This window comes from Corapipo altera, unplaced genomic scaffold (assembly GCF_003945725.1).
Source record: "Corapipo altera isolate COAL_440 unplaced genomic scaffold, ASM394572v1 113, whole genome shotgun sequence".
NCBI lineage: Eukaryota > Metazoa > Chordata > Aves > Passeriformes > Pipridae > Corapipo > Corapipo altera.
The window spans coordinates 7,957,941-7,973,532 of NW_020884895.1; the positions used below are offsets into that span (position 1 = coordinate 7,957,941).

At 39.0% G+C, this 15,592-nt stretch overlaps 1 protein-coding gene across 7 annotated transcripts in view; it reads left to right on the forward strand.

Moving 5' to 3' along the window:
* The window catches only part of PHC3 (polyhomeotic homolog 3), a 29,748-nt gene that overhangs the window by 13,782 nt on the left and 374 nt on the right, over positions 1 to 15,592 (forward strand). For 4 of the 7 annotated variants that reach the window (XM_027647283.1, XM_027647285.1, XM_027647286.1 and 1 more), the window contains 5 exons: positions 251 to 407; positions 2,263 to 2,377; positions 3,116 to 3,266; positions 3,358 to 3,589; positions 7,326 to 15,467. In XM_027647283.1, coding sequence (XP_027503084.1) covers positions 251 to 407; positions 2,263 to 2,377; positions 3,116 to 3,266; positions 3,358 to 3,589; positions 7,326 to 7,480 — 810 coding nt within the window. In that variant the 3' untranslated portion in view covers positions 7,481 to 15,467. Of the gene's footprint in view, positions 1 to 250; positions 408 to 2,262; positions 2,378 to 3,115; positions 3,267 to 3,357; positions 3,590 to 7,325; positions 15,468 to 15,592 lie in introns of those variants that run through there. The other 3 variants (XR_003528360.1, XM_027647284.1, XM_027647288.1) reach the window with 3 other exon arrangements.

Sequence of the window (15,592 nt, forward strand, 5' to 3'; positions counted from 1 at the left end):
TAATTTAATGTGCCTCTCATTTCACCATTCCTTCATTTGTGTAGATATAACATGTTTCTTCTTTGTTAAATATAATTGCAAAGTGTGCAGAGCTGAGTCTTTATTTGTTAGAGAAAGGGTATTTAGAGCTTTGGCACCACATAATGATTCATGGATAGGGAGTAGAAGCTGATCATCCACTCAGGTACAACTGCTAAGTCACAAATACAGTTTTTAGTTATTCCCTGTTGCTTTGCTTTTATTGCAATAGGTCAGTCGTTCATCTTTGCTGGTGGAACAGCCTGCAGAAAAAAGGTTGCTGGTGGAGGGTCAGATCATGAGTGTTGTGTGTGTGGAGTCAGACTTGCAGAACACAAAGCACGCAGACAACTCATCGGACACAGAGATCGAGGATATGATTGCAGAAGGTTTGTGGGGTTTGTTTAAATACCCACTTTTTCCCCTTCGGTTTTGTGTGTAGTACATCCTGTCTGTAGCCCTCCTACTTCTTGACACAACATCAGTGCAAAGTCAGAAACTGTGAAAACAGTGCCTGAAAATCCATAAAGCAGGGTTTCCTCAGTTGTGGCTGATGATATGATTGCATTTACTGGGATGTCTCTGGATAGTCCAGGGCCCTTCTTCATTTTGCAGTAACAGCCTAATTTAGGCTGTGGCAGATATTTGAAGTGCTTTGCTTTGTAACTTTCTTTTGTTTATGTTGTAATTGTTGTAATTCTACATAGAAAAATGAAGAAACAATTTTTAGAGTCTATTTTTAAAATGTGTTACACAATATTCTACTGTAAGATAATCTGAGGCCCATACCTTATCCTTCACAAACCTTCACATAGGCACATCAAACTAAATTTTAGAAGGCAAACATCTGGCACATTAATAGTGAAGAGTTGCAGTGGGACTGGAAATTTTCTATATCTTTAGTTGAGTTTAAAATTGCTGTTGATTTTTGTATCATCTCCCAGTGAGGGGTTTATATTTAACCAGTTCTTTGAGAGGAAAGTCCAGTGATATGAAACCATCAAGTACATCAAAAAAGGTCATCTGGATTGTTTGACTTGTTTGGCATTCTTTGGTTCTTTTGCAGCTCAGTGGAGTTATACTGATATTCCCATAAATCTCTTGTCTAATGACTGTGCTTAGTAAATTGATGTTAAATAAACTTTCTTGATCAAAAGTATCGCTTTTTTTACTATCTTATTTCACGCAATGTATTTCAAACAAAATAAACTTTTTGCCCTCTGGTGTATCTTCTAGAATGTTTGAAGATCTGTTTGCAGTAGTTATTTTGCCCTTAATTTGTTACACTAGATGTTAATTCAGTTTTCTTTTCAGTATGAACACTGTGCTGTTTCTCAGATTTCGAACAGCTTGTCTGTTTTATGGAATTCCTCAAACACTCATGGGTTTGCTTTTAGTTATTGTTCCTGACAGCTGGTGTTAAGTTTATGTACAAAAGTCATAACTACTCATGAGATGAATTATTAGGAAACATCCGACGTCAAGATGCATCCACATATGCAGAAGCTGAGCAAAGATTTCCTTGTACTAAACCTGGATGTGACTGTGTTTGTGGTAGAAACACCCTTCAGATATGCTTTTTGGTGTTTCCAGCTCTTTGCTGCCCTAGTGCTTTTTGTGGAGCAGGAAAACAGGCACCTCATCTCACCAGTAACAGAAAAATATTCTGTACCAGGAGGCTGCAAATCAGCAGATGCCGTAATCCTCTTTTTTCTTACATGCAGCTTACCTTTTTCATAGATTCAGTATTCCATAGATTCAAGATTCAATGTTTTCCTTGCTTTCATGTGTCCCTTTGGTTGTAGCAGTTGCTTATTCAAAGAAAGTATTTAAAAGGTTACTGCATTATGTCATTACAGGAGAGCTTGAATTTAGACTGTGGAAGACCTGATTCTCTTAATGAACTCTTTATAAAGTAATTTATGACGACTGTAACTCTGTTTAACTGTTTGCTAAGTTCGAGGACATACTTGCTCATGGATGGCTTGAAATACAGCAAAAAACTGATTAAATTCATTGCATAACTTAATTGAAGGTTCAGTGAGGTTCAGTTTGCTCAAGATCTTTTCCACAGAGAATGAAATCTACAGCTTGCTCAGCTTTGCATAATCGTCTCTTAATCAAAGGATTTAATTAAATGTGTTAGATATTTGAAAATCTTTTACCTCCCTGCTTGAGGTGAGAAATGTGAACATAATTTGTGTCATTGAAACTGACTTCTTTGTGCCTCACTCCTTTCTTTAGAGGGACTGGATGAAATCGAAAATGAACTTCTGAAGTGTGAATTTTGTGGAAAAATGGGGTATCCCAATAAGTTTCTACGGTCAAAAAGATTCTGCTCCACATCCTGTGCCAAAAGGTAACTCTGCCTAGTTCTTGCTTATCATTAAGTGGTTAATGGATTAACCTCTCTTGGTTAAGAGAGGAAGAATTCCCAGTCAACATCCAAATGTAAAGTCTTCCATCATTACAGCTGGAAAGTTGACATTTAATCCCAGTTGTTTTAGAAATGGGGAATAGTTTCCCATTTCTAGTCACCGCTTAGCTCTTTTTTTTTGCATTCATGTGCCTGGAGATGACCTTTCTCTTTGTGTCTGCTACATTCCCATTTTAAGTAGTGGGAGCTTATATTTTTCATTTGGTACTTGTTGGGATACCACCAGTGAAATAAATTTAAGAAGGGGTTTGGTCCCTTAATCTTAACATGGGATTTTTGCCTCTATCCTCTTTTGACTGGGTATCAGCCAGGTAGAGAAAATGGAACCAAAACATGCAGTGTGATTTTTAGGTTTTTAGTGGATATTTCAGAGAAGCAGAACTGTATTATGTGATAAAATGCAAAGGTATTTCTATCATGGAAACATTTTAAAAATGGGAAGGACAGACATCTTCCAGGGATGATCTAGGTGTACTTGATCCTGCATCAAGATGAGGGGCTTGAGTAAGTGGCCTTTGAGATACCTTTCTCTTTTATTGCTGTGACAGCTGTTGTTTTAATTAAGCAGCATTTCTACAACACTGTGATTTTACGGTTACTTGATTGAATTCAGTCCAAAAAACCATATAGTGCATTATTGAATATATCTTACTTCTTTAGGCACAGCCTTAGTTGCACTAAGAAATTTGGGCTGTTTACATCAGACAAGACCAGTCGTTGGAATCGGAAGTCAGATAGCCAAAGTCTTGGGCGACGCGGGCGTCGGCCGAGCGGCCCTGAGGGGGCGTCACGAGAGCATTTTCTTAGACAGGTCTGTGGAATATTTGCTTAAAACTATGGCATTGCTTTGGGAATTGCAAATAAAGCCTAATACTGTAGTGTATTTGTACTGCGTTTTCCAGCTTCCAATTACTTATCCATCTGCAGAAGAGGATCTGGCTCCTCACGAAGACGCTGTTCCAACGGCCATGACCACACGGCTGCGGAGGCAGAGTGAGAGGGAGAGGGAACGGGAGCTGAGGGAGCTGAGGATCCGGAAAATGCCAGAGAGCATCGACCTGTTACCAGTGGTGCAAACTGACCCCTCAGTGTGGACTGTGGATGAAGTTTGGGCCTTTATCCATTCTTTGCCTGGTATGTTATGTGCAGTAACTTGCTGTCTTGTTCTTTAACAGCAAAGTTTCTTGTGTTGTAGCATCCCTGTGATGAGGAGGTGGTGTGGTTACAGCACTGGTGGACTCCATAGTTGCTCATAGAGACTGGAATGTGATTTGTTTCCTCTTGCTTGTTCCTTCAGCACACATCCCATGTTGATAGAACTAGTCCCACTTCTGCTGTTGCATGCCAGCTGATGGAGTTTAGAGCTGTTCCTTCCTTCGGTCTGACTTCTCTCAAGAGGTCAGTAGAGAGGTCAGACACACTTCCTCCTTGTTACAGTTCTGTCTTCCCTCCTCACTTGCTGGAAAAAGGAAGAGCAGTGTTATTTCCCTTGATACAACTGATACAACTTGATACAAGTTTGAAAGACCTATCCTGATACAAGACATTAAAAAAGAATAAGCAAGTTGCTTCTATAAGGTTAAACTTTATTTTGTATAGCTTTGCTCAGAGAACTCCTGCCTAGAGATTCTGCTTACTGGTAGGCACAGTTTGTTCTCAGAGAAAACAATCTGTTTTCTCCTTATTTACAGACCTTTTCTTTTAGCTCGATATTCTCAGTTACCTTTATGTCATCTTCAGGTTATTTGACATTTATTTATTATTTGCTAACTATCATGAGCTTTAAAGCTTCACTCCCCACCTTTTCCCAAGGATGCCATTCTGTCTGATCAGATGCTGTAATTCCTCCAGGTAACAACAGGTCTCCACAGTAGCAGTGGAGAATTTTATTCCTTACCCATTAAAACACAGGTTAACTTTGTTCCTAATTTTCTACTTTTTCTGGGATGCTAAACAATTTTTCTGTGTGTGCTCATAACCTGTAAGGAATATATCTTCATTGTGAAGTCATTCACAGATAATCTTTTACAGGTCAGGCAAAGAATGGAGTAAAGAGTTGTCTTAAATCAGCAAAAGTCATCATTGAGGTACTTTTCTTCTGATAGTTTATTGCAGTTGAGTTACCTTATCTGCTTCTGGGAACTGCAGGGTTGTCTGTAAAAACAGTCAAAGCTCCTTAGGTTTGACATGGTCATTTGTGTTTCTGTAGTTGAGCTTTGTTGCTGGAATATAGTTATATCAGTCTTGCTTTGAGTTACTGCTTTTATGGATTTGAGGCTCCAGGTAATCCAGTAACTGATCCCAGGCTCTGAATAAAGGGCAGCTCCTGTCCTAGAGTAATTGAAGTGGCACATAAGCACAATTCTCTTGCAAGTATGAAACAAAAAATGTTATTCTTAAAATGCAGTTTCTGTTTCGAAACATTACTTTTAGAATATTTCACCAGCAGCTGGAATTAGGGTGGTTTTGTATTATATAAACAAGATAATCTTTGATTTTAAATTAACTTTACACTTCTCTGTATTTAATGAAAATTTATTATATTTACTCATTCTCATCTATGTGAAGGCCTAGTTCCTGTAATACTTTTTTAAAAAGTTCTTTAAACAGTATTATATTCACAACTGGCCAGAATTCTTGTTGTTACATCTACAGCTACATTCACATTTATTGACAGTTTTGAGGTTTATTCTGTTCAATATATTCTCAATTTACTCTCTTGAAAAATTAATTTTTCATATGCTGTCAGAGTTGAATAATATGAAAAATAATAGAATTGATTTTCATTATGCTGGTTTGTATTCTGTATCTCCTTGGTGCAGTCCCTGCAGACCATCTGCCATGTTGTAGGAGATGGTGATTTGTCACCGTTCCACAAACATCAGGGACATCTGTTCTGGGTTACAGCTTTCTGTGTAGTCTGTAGCTGAGATCTAACTGAGTTCCTCTGGAGCCTTTCAGAGAAATGAAGATTGTAGGACACTTCTGCTGTTACCTCTTTCTTGTGGGAGAAGAGACAGCCACAGTTTAAGCACAATTTTCTCCTTCCTTTCTTCAGTTGCAAGATAAACGGCCCTTCACCCGCTTCCCATCCTTTTTTTATTTGGCCAAGTTATTACACAACAAGCAGTTGCAAAAGTGCTTAAGAGTATCCAGATGTGCTTGGATGAGGGAACTGAAATACATTCAGCTTCCATCCTCTGCTTTTCCAAAATGACTTTGATAAAAAGTATTTCAGAAGTTGCATGGAAATTCTTTGTGTCCTGCTTAAAGGAAAAAGCCTCCAACAACATCCAGTTATCTGTTTGAATAGGACCACTTTTGTTCTGAAATGCAGGAACTTCTCTTGATCTCTCAGATGCTTTATAAATGCTGTAGTCTGACAATCACAATGTCTTTAAGTCAGACATGCCATGGTACCTTTCACAGGAATACTCAATATTTGACTTACAGGTGTTTTATCTGTTGTCAGCACTTCAACAGGCAAACCTTTATGATGATGTTGTAGTTAATTGTTGCATGAGGTCTGTTTAACAAATCATTAAGAAGAAAAGTCGTGCTTTGTTCTTTGTTTAAAGCCAACCTTTCCCAACCTTGAATGTTATGACCTTTACACAGTAATAGTCCAAATGAATTCAAGTTTGGATGTCAATACTTCCTTCCGTGTTTCCTTTCCATTTATCTTGTACACATTTGTAAATCCATCAGGAAATTAGACTGTCTGTTCTGGATAGAGTTTAAATCTGAACACACAAGAGGACATGACATTAAATGCTCTCATCTAGGTAGAAGAGGAGTTCTTCAGAGTAATTTCATATCTCTGCAATAGTATACATTTAAAATGGGAAAATGTAGAAATGCCAGAAAATAGACTTAACTGAGGAATAATTGAAAGCAGAAATGGAAGGTGGAGCACAAACTGAAGTGTGTCTGAAAGGCTCTGAGACAGATGGAGAGACCACTGGACTGAGAACACAAATATCTTTTAAAAAAACATGAAAAACATGGCTAAGGGGAAAGAAGCTTCAAATAAACAGCTGACAATGAGTGCTCTCTTCACACTGTCCATCTAACAGAGCTGCCACAGACATAATTGGCTGTTTCTGCTTAACAGATGTCCAGAACATCTTTGGAGAAACCTTTGTTTCCACAGTGTTCTTCAGTGGAAAAGGGCCCTCAATTACTTGGGGCAGTCCAATCCATGGAAGAGTCTTTTGTCTCACGTTGCAAACCTTGGTAACCTGAGACCACATTATTTCATGTTCAGAGTTTAACATGGAAAAAAGATCCAGCTAGTTTAAACTTGTACTTGTGAAGTGAGTTACTGCCCTGTAGAGATGACAGATATCTTCATGAGATGGTTATGCTAAAGCCCATAAATCCAAACTTTGTTTCCTCAACCCAGTGGTGTAACACAAATGGACTTAACACCTTTTGGAAATGGTAGCTATGTGGATGTTCTCCTTGAGTTGCACACAGCAGTAGAATATAGTATCTTTCATAACAGTAAATAGTAGTATCTTTTTATTTCTGGAAAGAACCTACTTGAATTATGCTCTTGGTTACTATGTCAGTGCTGTTTTCCTAATTTCTTCTGGTTGTGGGAGGTTGTTCCTTATAATGAAATTTCAATTCTTGATTGAATTTCCCAGCGAGTTACAGTGTAATTAGAGGCTGTATTAGAAATTACTTTCAGATTATCTGAGAAGTCCCCAACATAATATTGAACTCTTGCATATACCTCAGGTTCTGCAAGCTAAAGGGATGAGTGCTGGAAAAGGTGTAGCTGAAAAGCTCTAGTGTGGACAGAATCATTGCATCTAAGAATGCACATTTCTAACCAAATAAATCTATTTTTGTTGCCTTTTAGGTTGTCAAGATATTGCAGATGAATTTAGAGCACAAGAAATTGATGGACAAGCTCTCCTTTTGTTGAAGGAGGATCACCTAATGAGTGCAATGAATATTAAGCTTGGACCTGCGTTGAAAATCTGTGCACGTATCAATTCCTTGAAGGAATCCTAGGAGGTGAACATGAAGGTTTAAACAACAGTTTCTCAGTGACAGAACTGACAGTAATATGCCAACATCTTCACTGTGGCATGAGTGTTACTGTGATGTTTTGTTAAATTGATGGGGTTTTCCCCACCTAAAGACTTAAAAACGTTCCTTTGATTATACCAAGTAGCCCTCTGTAGTTTCCAACAACTAATAGGTTCATGGTAAAGCCCGAGTAATACTTTGAGTTGAAGTTTTTCATGTAAAAACATGGAGTGAAATACGCTGTGATAGGTTAAATATTCCCCATCATGTACTTCATCTTATGAGTTTAAGGTTAACACCCCAGCCCCCACCCCAATCTAAACTCCTTTTAGATTGTGTTGCTGTAATCTGAAAGATTTTTTTCCCACATACAGCAGTGTTTGGACTGAACTGACAGAAGTGTCCACAGGCCCTGTGGAAGCACTAGTACCAGTAAAATGCTATGCATTTAGTTGTGCTCTCTGAGTTTCTTTTAGTCTTGAGCTAATTGTTTGTAAGGGGTAGGTTGGCAGCTGGCTTACCCTCATCTCTGCCACTATAGTATTTTCTTGAAGTCTGTAAAATACTATAAACCTTATAGATGTCTCATCAAAATCCTCGTGATCAGGCTACTGACACTCCTGCCAGAGGTAACTGAAGCACATGTTACTTTACTCTTTGAATGCTGCTATGCACTAAGGGGGCATTAAGTGTTAGGTTTGTAGTTTCACATGCTGCTAGTTAAGCTAGACCAGCAGTTCTCAAATGGGGGTTCAGAGTGGGCCCTGAGGAGGTGTGTGAGCCCTCAGGGTTCAGGTTCCCAAATGCCTGGGTGTGAGGGGCTGAACGCTGCAGCCAGAAACAGTGTTGAGACAAGTCACTGGAGAGGCTGGAGACAGAGAAGGGACAGTATAGCTCAGATGTTCTTTTAACTGATACCTCTTCTGACATGTCTTTCCCTGTGGTGCATTCCCATTGGCCCACTGGAAGCTCCCAAGCACCTTTGTTTGTCCCCTGGCCAGTGTGAGCTGGGCTTGCAGGAGTCTGAGGAAGGAGCACAGGGCATTGCTCCATGAGGCCCCTTCAGAGCTCGCTGTAGGAGCAGCTGCTGCTGGCATGAGGGAGCCCAGAGCTGTGGGGCAGCAGAAGGAACACCAACACTGGGCAGCTCTAGGAGAAATCTCCAAGGGCCCTGCTTTGTCCCTCTGGCAGGAGATTTTGTCTTGGATGCTGCAGACTTAGGCAGTGGGATTTTAGTGTCTCTCACCATCTTCCTTCTCACACTCTTTGTGGAACAAACACGTGTTTCCCCAGCTTCTGATGCCCTTGGGAGCTGCCTGAGCTCTGAGGCAGCAGCACCTTCTTGGCCTTTGCTTCTCCATCACCTGTGCACGGATGTTCATGGATGTATTTTGTACCTTCTGTGCCCTCCCTTTTGCAGCTCCACTCCCCTTGTGTACAGACCTGGATCCCTAAACTCTTGTGCAGGGAAAGAAGGGTACGTGTGCTGGTAGTTGTTGTGTATATTTGAATTAAATATGTGTACGTGTCTGCAAATAATGTATTTTGTATTTTATGCAAATTAATGCATTATATGTGATTGTGTAAGGAGGTATTTGGGAGGACTGTAAAGTATTCCTGCAAAAAGAGGAACTGACCTGAAGTTTGAGAACTGCTGCCCTAGATCAAAAGGAGTCAATGCACATACACTGGCTGAAAGGCAGGTTTGTGTATTATTATGTATAATATTTAACTGATGACTTTAAAGAGTAAATTGGGATTACAGAAAAATCTGTGCTTCATTTTCCTTTAATTAGACTATTACTTTGTTTCCACTAACAGACTTTCTATCCTTATCTTCTGGAGATCAACATCAATAATTGTTTTTAATTACAACTGTTTGAGCTTACAGTTATAATAGCAGATATTATCAATATTTTTATTAACCACTGAAGCTCCAAGTTAGGACAACCCATTGCTGTTACACATTGGTATGTGGTGAGAGCTCTTGTCTAAATGTCACCAAAGGCTTTAGAGAAGGAATTGATGCCTGGGTTTATTTTGGAGGGAAGTTGCTAAGCACTTTCTAATTTGTTTTTTCTGTCTTCGATTACTGTTGTAAAATAAACTTCTTAGTTGAAGGTCCAACATTTGGCAGTGTTCATCTGAAAGATGTTCAAATGATGGAGACAGCGTGTTCCCATTTGTAGCATTTCTGTAAGATACACAGTGTAGCATATCTGTAACATATGTTCTAAAGGATATGTTCTGTTTTGATGAGCTAATTGAAGACTAAAGATATCTTAGATATTTATCCTTTGGCTTTTGTCTAAAAGTTTTATTATTTTTATACGGAAAGTTCACTGGCTAATTTTTAATCTGTCTTCTGATTGTACTGTTCTTAGGCAGTGTAAAAAGTAGGGCTACGTAAGTGTGGTTTGATAATGGCTTAAGGCATATTAGAAAACGTGAACTTAGGAGTCTTATTTAGACCTGCAGTTAATCAGTGTTACATGCATGAGAATTTCATGGCTGTTTTAATTTTGCTTTATTAGGCAGCTTTCAGGAGAGCTCCTCCAGCTTGTGTTTGTCCAACTCACTGCCAGGTGCCAGGAGCTCAGAGCAGACCCCAGAAAGGCACATCTGTTCCTGTTCTTCTGGTGCATGACATTCCCTGTGGGTTTGGGAGAGCCACAGATAGTGAGTTGTGCTTTAAATATTTTTGAATGCAGCAACTAAGAATGTGGGCCTTCTGCAGATTGGAAGTTTTTTTCTCCCTCACTTATTTTGGTATGAAACTGGAACTTAAAAGCAGACACAGCTGTACCAACCTGTGCTGGTAGAACTGCACTGCTGTGGGAGTGTTTGCCAGCATAGCTGTGTCAATAAAATCAGTTAAAAAAAAAAGGCACACTTGTATGTGAAAATAGGCTGGAAAATTTCCAAGTGCAACTGAAGACTACTTCAGAAGCTTTTGAATTTACTCAAAAAAGCAATCTAATACTTAGACTAATAGTCCTCCAGAACCATTTTACATACCAACCACTTTTTGCTGTTCAGATAGGTGAGGTTTTCCCAGGCTTATACTACCATTTCCCATGGCTTTCCCACACATTAGGCTGGACCCCCTTGCAAAAGAGGAAGTATTGCAGGTTTTAATTGACTGGTTTTTAGCACTTGCTCCCACTGGATGTATCTACAAGAAATCCTTTTAATTAGCTTTATTTCCTGGGGTTTTGCTTTCTGTATTCAGACTTCTGCTGTTGTGGGCTACATCTCACAGTAGTCCCTGCAGTATTTCAATTCCTATGGGAAGAAATGCAGGCTGTTGTGGGATCTTTGCTCAGAAGGGAGGTATTTTGCATGGCTTTTTCCCTTCCTTTTTCTCGAGTAGTCCCCATCCTGCCCTTCTCCTGAATGCAACCTGCAGCATTAGCTCAGGGCAAACCCTTTTACAGAGCACTGGACTGAATGTGGCTGTCAAGATTTCATAAAGTAGAATTAGAATTATTACACTTGTCTCAGCTTCAGGGTTTATTTGTGGTTTTAAAGAAATACACAGGAATGATCAAAATGGGTGCTCAGCCTCCCCTGCTTCATATGGCTCACATCACTGAGCTTTGCAGCAGGAGCAGGGAACTCTGGTGAGGAAGCTTGGCCACCTTGTCCTGGATCACCAGAGAGTGTTTGAAGGGTTTTTAGACAGACAGTTTTGTAAATCCCTTCTTTACCCATTAATCCATCATATTTTTTCCAGAAATGAAGTTCTGGATGGCAGATAGAACCTTTGCTAGGTTTTTATCTATGAGATATCTTAAATGGAAGGTTTATGTCCTGAAAACATCCATTTCCTCATTTCTTTCCTGTGAAAATATTTTTTTTTTTTTACCCCCTGACTTCTTTTTGGACAAATCACAGGTAGTAATCCAGCCTTTTGGATAGAAAGATGGCATCTACCCTAAGTGCAGATGTAGCAGCAAGAGGAAAGGAATAGGATAAACCCAAGTATTTTGAGCAGGTCTGTGACAGCTGTAAGGAAACATTAGGAAAGGTGTGGGTTGAATGGAAGTTTCTCATGAGACTGGGCTGGGTGTAGTGTGTCACTGCCTGGCATGCCAGCTAAAACTAATGCCTATTCCAGGTGACTGTTCTCATTTTAATATCACTGTATCATTGCAGGAACTTCCAGCTCAACAGCTTAACAGATTTCTTACACACTGACAAGTGCAGAGCTCTGAATGATCAGAGAATTCGGTGACACCTGTTTTAGGAGTTGTGGTTTTGCAGATAATTAGGCATCCACATAATTTATAACGAGTAGTTCTGATTCTATTGAGACTACTCAAGTTCATTCAAACTAAGCATGTATAAAAAAGCTTGCAGGGTTATTTTCTCACCATATTGCATACAGATGTCCTATTAGCATATATTTAGAAATACAGTTGTTATCATTAACCAAACTTCTACTCATCGATTGTTCCAGGCTGCAGATAATGACTCTGCAAAACAATCAATCTAGGATACTTTTTTTAATGTTCAACTTAATTAGTTTATTAGAGATGGAGACAAACTAACATTTCAGAGTATTTTGTTTTCAATATGTTGTTTCTGTTCAGTGCTGAGTAGAACAGGTATGAGCAGAGCTATAAATGAGTAATTTCAATGTAAGATGTTAGTTGCTTGTAGTGAATTAATTTTCAAGTCATTCTTGCTCAGTGGGCTGCAGTTTGAGACAGGAAATATTGTGAGGAGAAAGAAATTTAAACTCATTTAATGCTTAGCTCATTTAAGATAACCCTAAATTAGGTTAATTTTAAAAGAATTTGCCTTTAGTCTTGAGAATTTATTTAGACCTGATCAGTTCTGTGTAGTTACATCCCCTGGATGGCTTTGCAAATACTGACATTTAAACAAGAGGTGGTGATTCTGGGCCAGACAAGTGCCAGCTGTGTCCTGCTTTATCCCCTGGGTCTCGTGGTCAGCGCTTTCACATGTGCTCAAGGCCCCACCTTAAGCTGTGTAGGTTTGTGTAACCTCAGCATTAAAACCCACACACACCTGCTCGTTCCCTTGAAGGCTGTGTGCAGTATTTACTGATCCCTTACAGTGATGTGGAAGGAAAAAAGCAAAAGTTCAAAGTCGTGAATATGTTTTTCATTGCAGGTATATAGGAAGCTCATATTCCAGCTTTTTTAGCTGTGGATCTAACTTTTCCAGAGTGTGGTTCTGGGAGTCAGTGTTGTGAACAGATTTCAAGTTAAAACATGTTAAACTTTCAGCATATATTCCTTCTAAATTATCCAAAATAACTCTGTACAGCAAGGAGCTACAAAAAAGAGACTTAAAAAGATTTTTCCTCTTCAAGTAATTATAACTTGAGCAGAATTGTACATTCATAGAATAATGATCATAAATAATGTTTAAGTGCAATACATAACACTTAAGGAGCATTCTAATTGTGTTTTAAAAGCACTGTGTTGGTTCATAGGGTTGTTGAGAGGCTTGTAGTGTTGTTCCTAGTCCTAAATGAGGGTATGTGTGCTGATTATGGGATTAGGCTCCAAGCAGAGATGTAATTGATTCCTGAGGTGTATCTGCCCTGTGGATGAAGCCCAGGCAGCCTGTGGGAAGGCTTATGTTGTCCTCCACTACCTTGCCAGGATATTCCCATCCTCTGGCAGCCTTTTGCAAAGTCATTTTTGGAAAGAACAGTAAGAGATTCTGCACACTCAGCTTCATTTTTAAGTAGTCTTTGTGTCACAGAGGGAGCAAACCAGTACTGATCAGGAAAGGTGTAAGGATGAAGGGCTTTATCATTTAGTGCCAAATACTCAGAGTTGAAAAGACATAGAATATCTCATTACAATCAGTGTTGATTTGTAAGACATTCTTTATATGAGGAAAGTACAGAAGTTTCTCATTAAGAGTTAACACTTCAGCTGCTCTTACCATTAATATCAAATAATCCTATAAGAATTAAAGGCTGTAAAGTATTTGAAATGTGTAAGGCTCATGTACAGAGGAGATGCAGCAGTGGTTGTCTGCAGTTCTTTTATTTCGGGGTTTCTGTCCTTCCTGGCAGTGAAACTGTCACCCTGTTCTAGAGAGGAACATGGTCCAGGGCTTCATGGCTGGATCCAGGGATCAGTGTTGGGACAGCCCAGAGGCACCAGGTGTTAAAGAAAATGCACAGAGGAAAAGCCATAATCCCTAGGAAGGCAATAAATAGGATGGAGATCACTGCACAACTGGTATCTCCCTCCATGAATAACAAGGATGGAAGTGGGCTTACAAAGAGAGGTACCATAATATGTTTTAAAATACTGACTCAGGCTCAGACACCCCAGTAGATGCTCTGTGGAGAGCTGCAGTGCCACTGCTGCCACAACAGCCTAAAGGCTGATGCTCTTTGGCACTTTCCCCTAAAAGTATGGAAGAATAAATTTAACAGTAACATCAACCCATTAACGTTTGTTTTGGCTGCATGTTGTGGATTCCCTGTGAAAAAAAACATAGCATTTTAAAAACTTCAGATGGCTTTGGGAGCACTGCAGCAACTCTGGCAATTCTGCCATGTTGTGTGAACTTTAATTAGGGGTTGGGCAGCTGAACCACACTGATAAATAAAACACCTCAACAGCCTCACCCAGCTTGTTGCAGTTCCAGTTCTGTGTATGTTTGTGAATCAGAGACCATGGAAAACACACCTGAAATGGACTGGAAAATAACTTTGCCTTCATCTGGTGTTAAATTAATTTTAAATGAGGAATTTCCCCCTGCCTGCCTAGTCTGTAGGAATTAGTTATTTCATGATCTTCTGAAATGCCTGGTGCATTACTGTATTTGAGGTATTTGCTGGTTTTTAAATGGAATTAGGTTTTGTAAATATTTTGTCAGCCCCATTTCAGTGGGTGTCCAATTTATATAAAACCTGAAGAAATGCTGTGTCAAAGCCTTGTGTTTAGCCATGGTTTATCCTATAGCATCTCCTGCACTAACTGACAGCAACTGCAGTTTGAGAGAGCAGGGAGTGATTGGTTAAGGTTGTTTTTCCAGTTAACATTGTACGTGCTTTCCCACTTTTAACATGGAAGTAGAATTTCCTCCAAGTCCGTTTTCCAGCAGAAAAAAATGAAATAATTTGTGGTGCCAAACACTTCAAAATATGTTGCTAAGTGTTGCCTCCTCTTATTGCACTAGTTTTAAAATTCAGTTTTTGATCACTTACTGTCCTTTTGATGGCCTTTTTAACAGATTTTCCCCCCAAACCACTTTCTACTCCTGAAAAATGCTTGTGTCCTTTTGATTACATCATGGAAGCCTCAAAGGAATTTACCCCAGACTGTGGGTGAAAGAAGCACTATGTGGGGTGAAGTAATAAAAAGAAAATAATCAGACTTTAATATGTTTCAGAAATGTAAGATTAATTTATGATTCAGATGTGATTGTGTATTCTTATGGAGTGAAATATTGGAATATTCTTTTATAAGAAAATTTAGCCCACATAGCGTTAAATTCTGCAATTAAATCTATCTCTATAATTGATATATAATAGTGTAAATTATAACCCAAAAATTTAAATTTTACAGTGGAAGAGCACACAGTGAATTATGTAAAAGTATGATCTTCACTTTGTGAGTCATTTTTAAGAAGCACTTTCCTATTACCAACTAGCATGTGAATGAATTTTAGATTCTCTCATTTGTTATGATCTGTAGAAGTGAAACTTCTTTAATCTGTCTGTTAATGGGTAAATCCATCCTACAAATGCTGAAACAAAGCACCTTATACTATGCTGCTTAAACTTGCTTGTAATTGCACCTTTTGTTATCTGCAGAGTTTTCTTAATGAGTATTCTTGTGTGAAATCATTGTTCCCTGTGGGTCTGGGGGAATGATTAACCAACCTACAGCATCGTTTAGTTTCTCTTCCAATACAACATTGTATTGTGAGTTCAGTGCTTCAGAAATAAATGCTACTTTCATTTGTCTGCTTTGGTTGTGTATCATTTATTTCTCTTCTACAAAATTAAACCAAGTCCTTTATAAAACTGTAAGAATTCGGAAATTAAGAGTATTTTTGCTCGAAGCCTGACTAATTCTTTCCCTACCATAG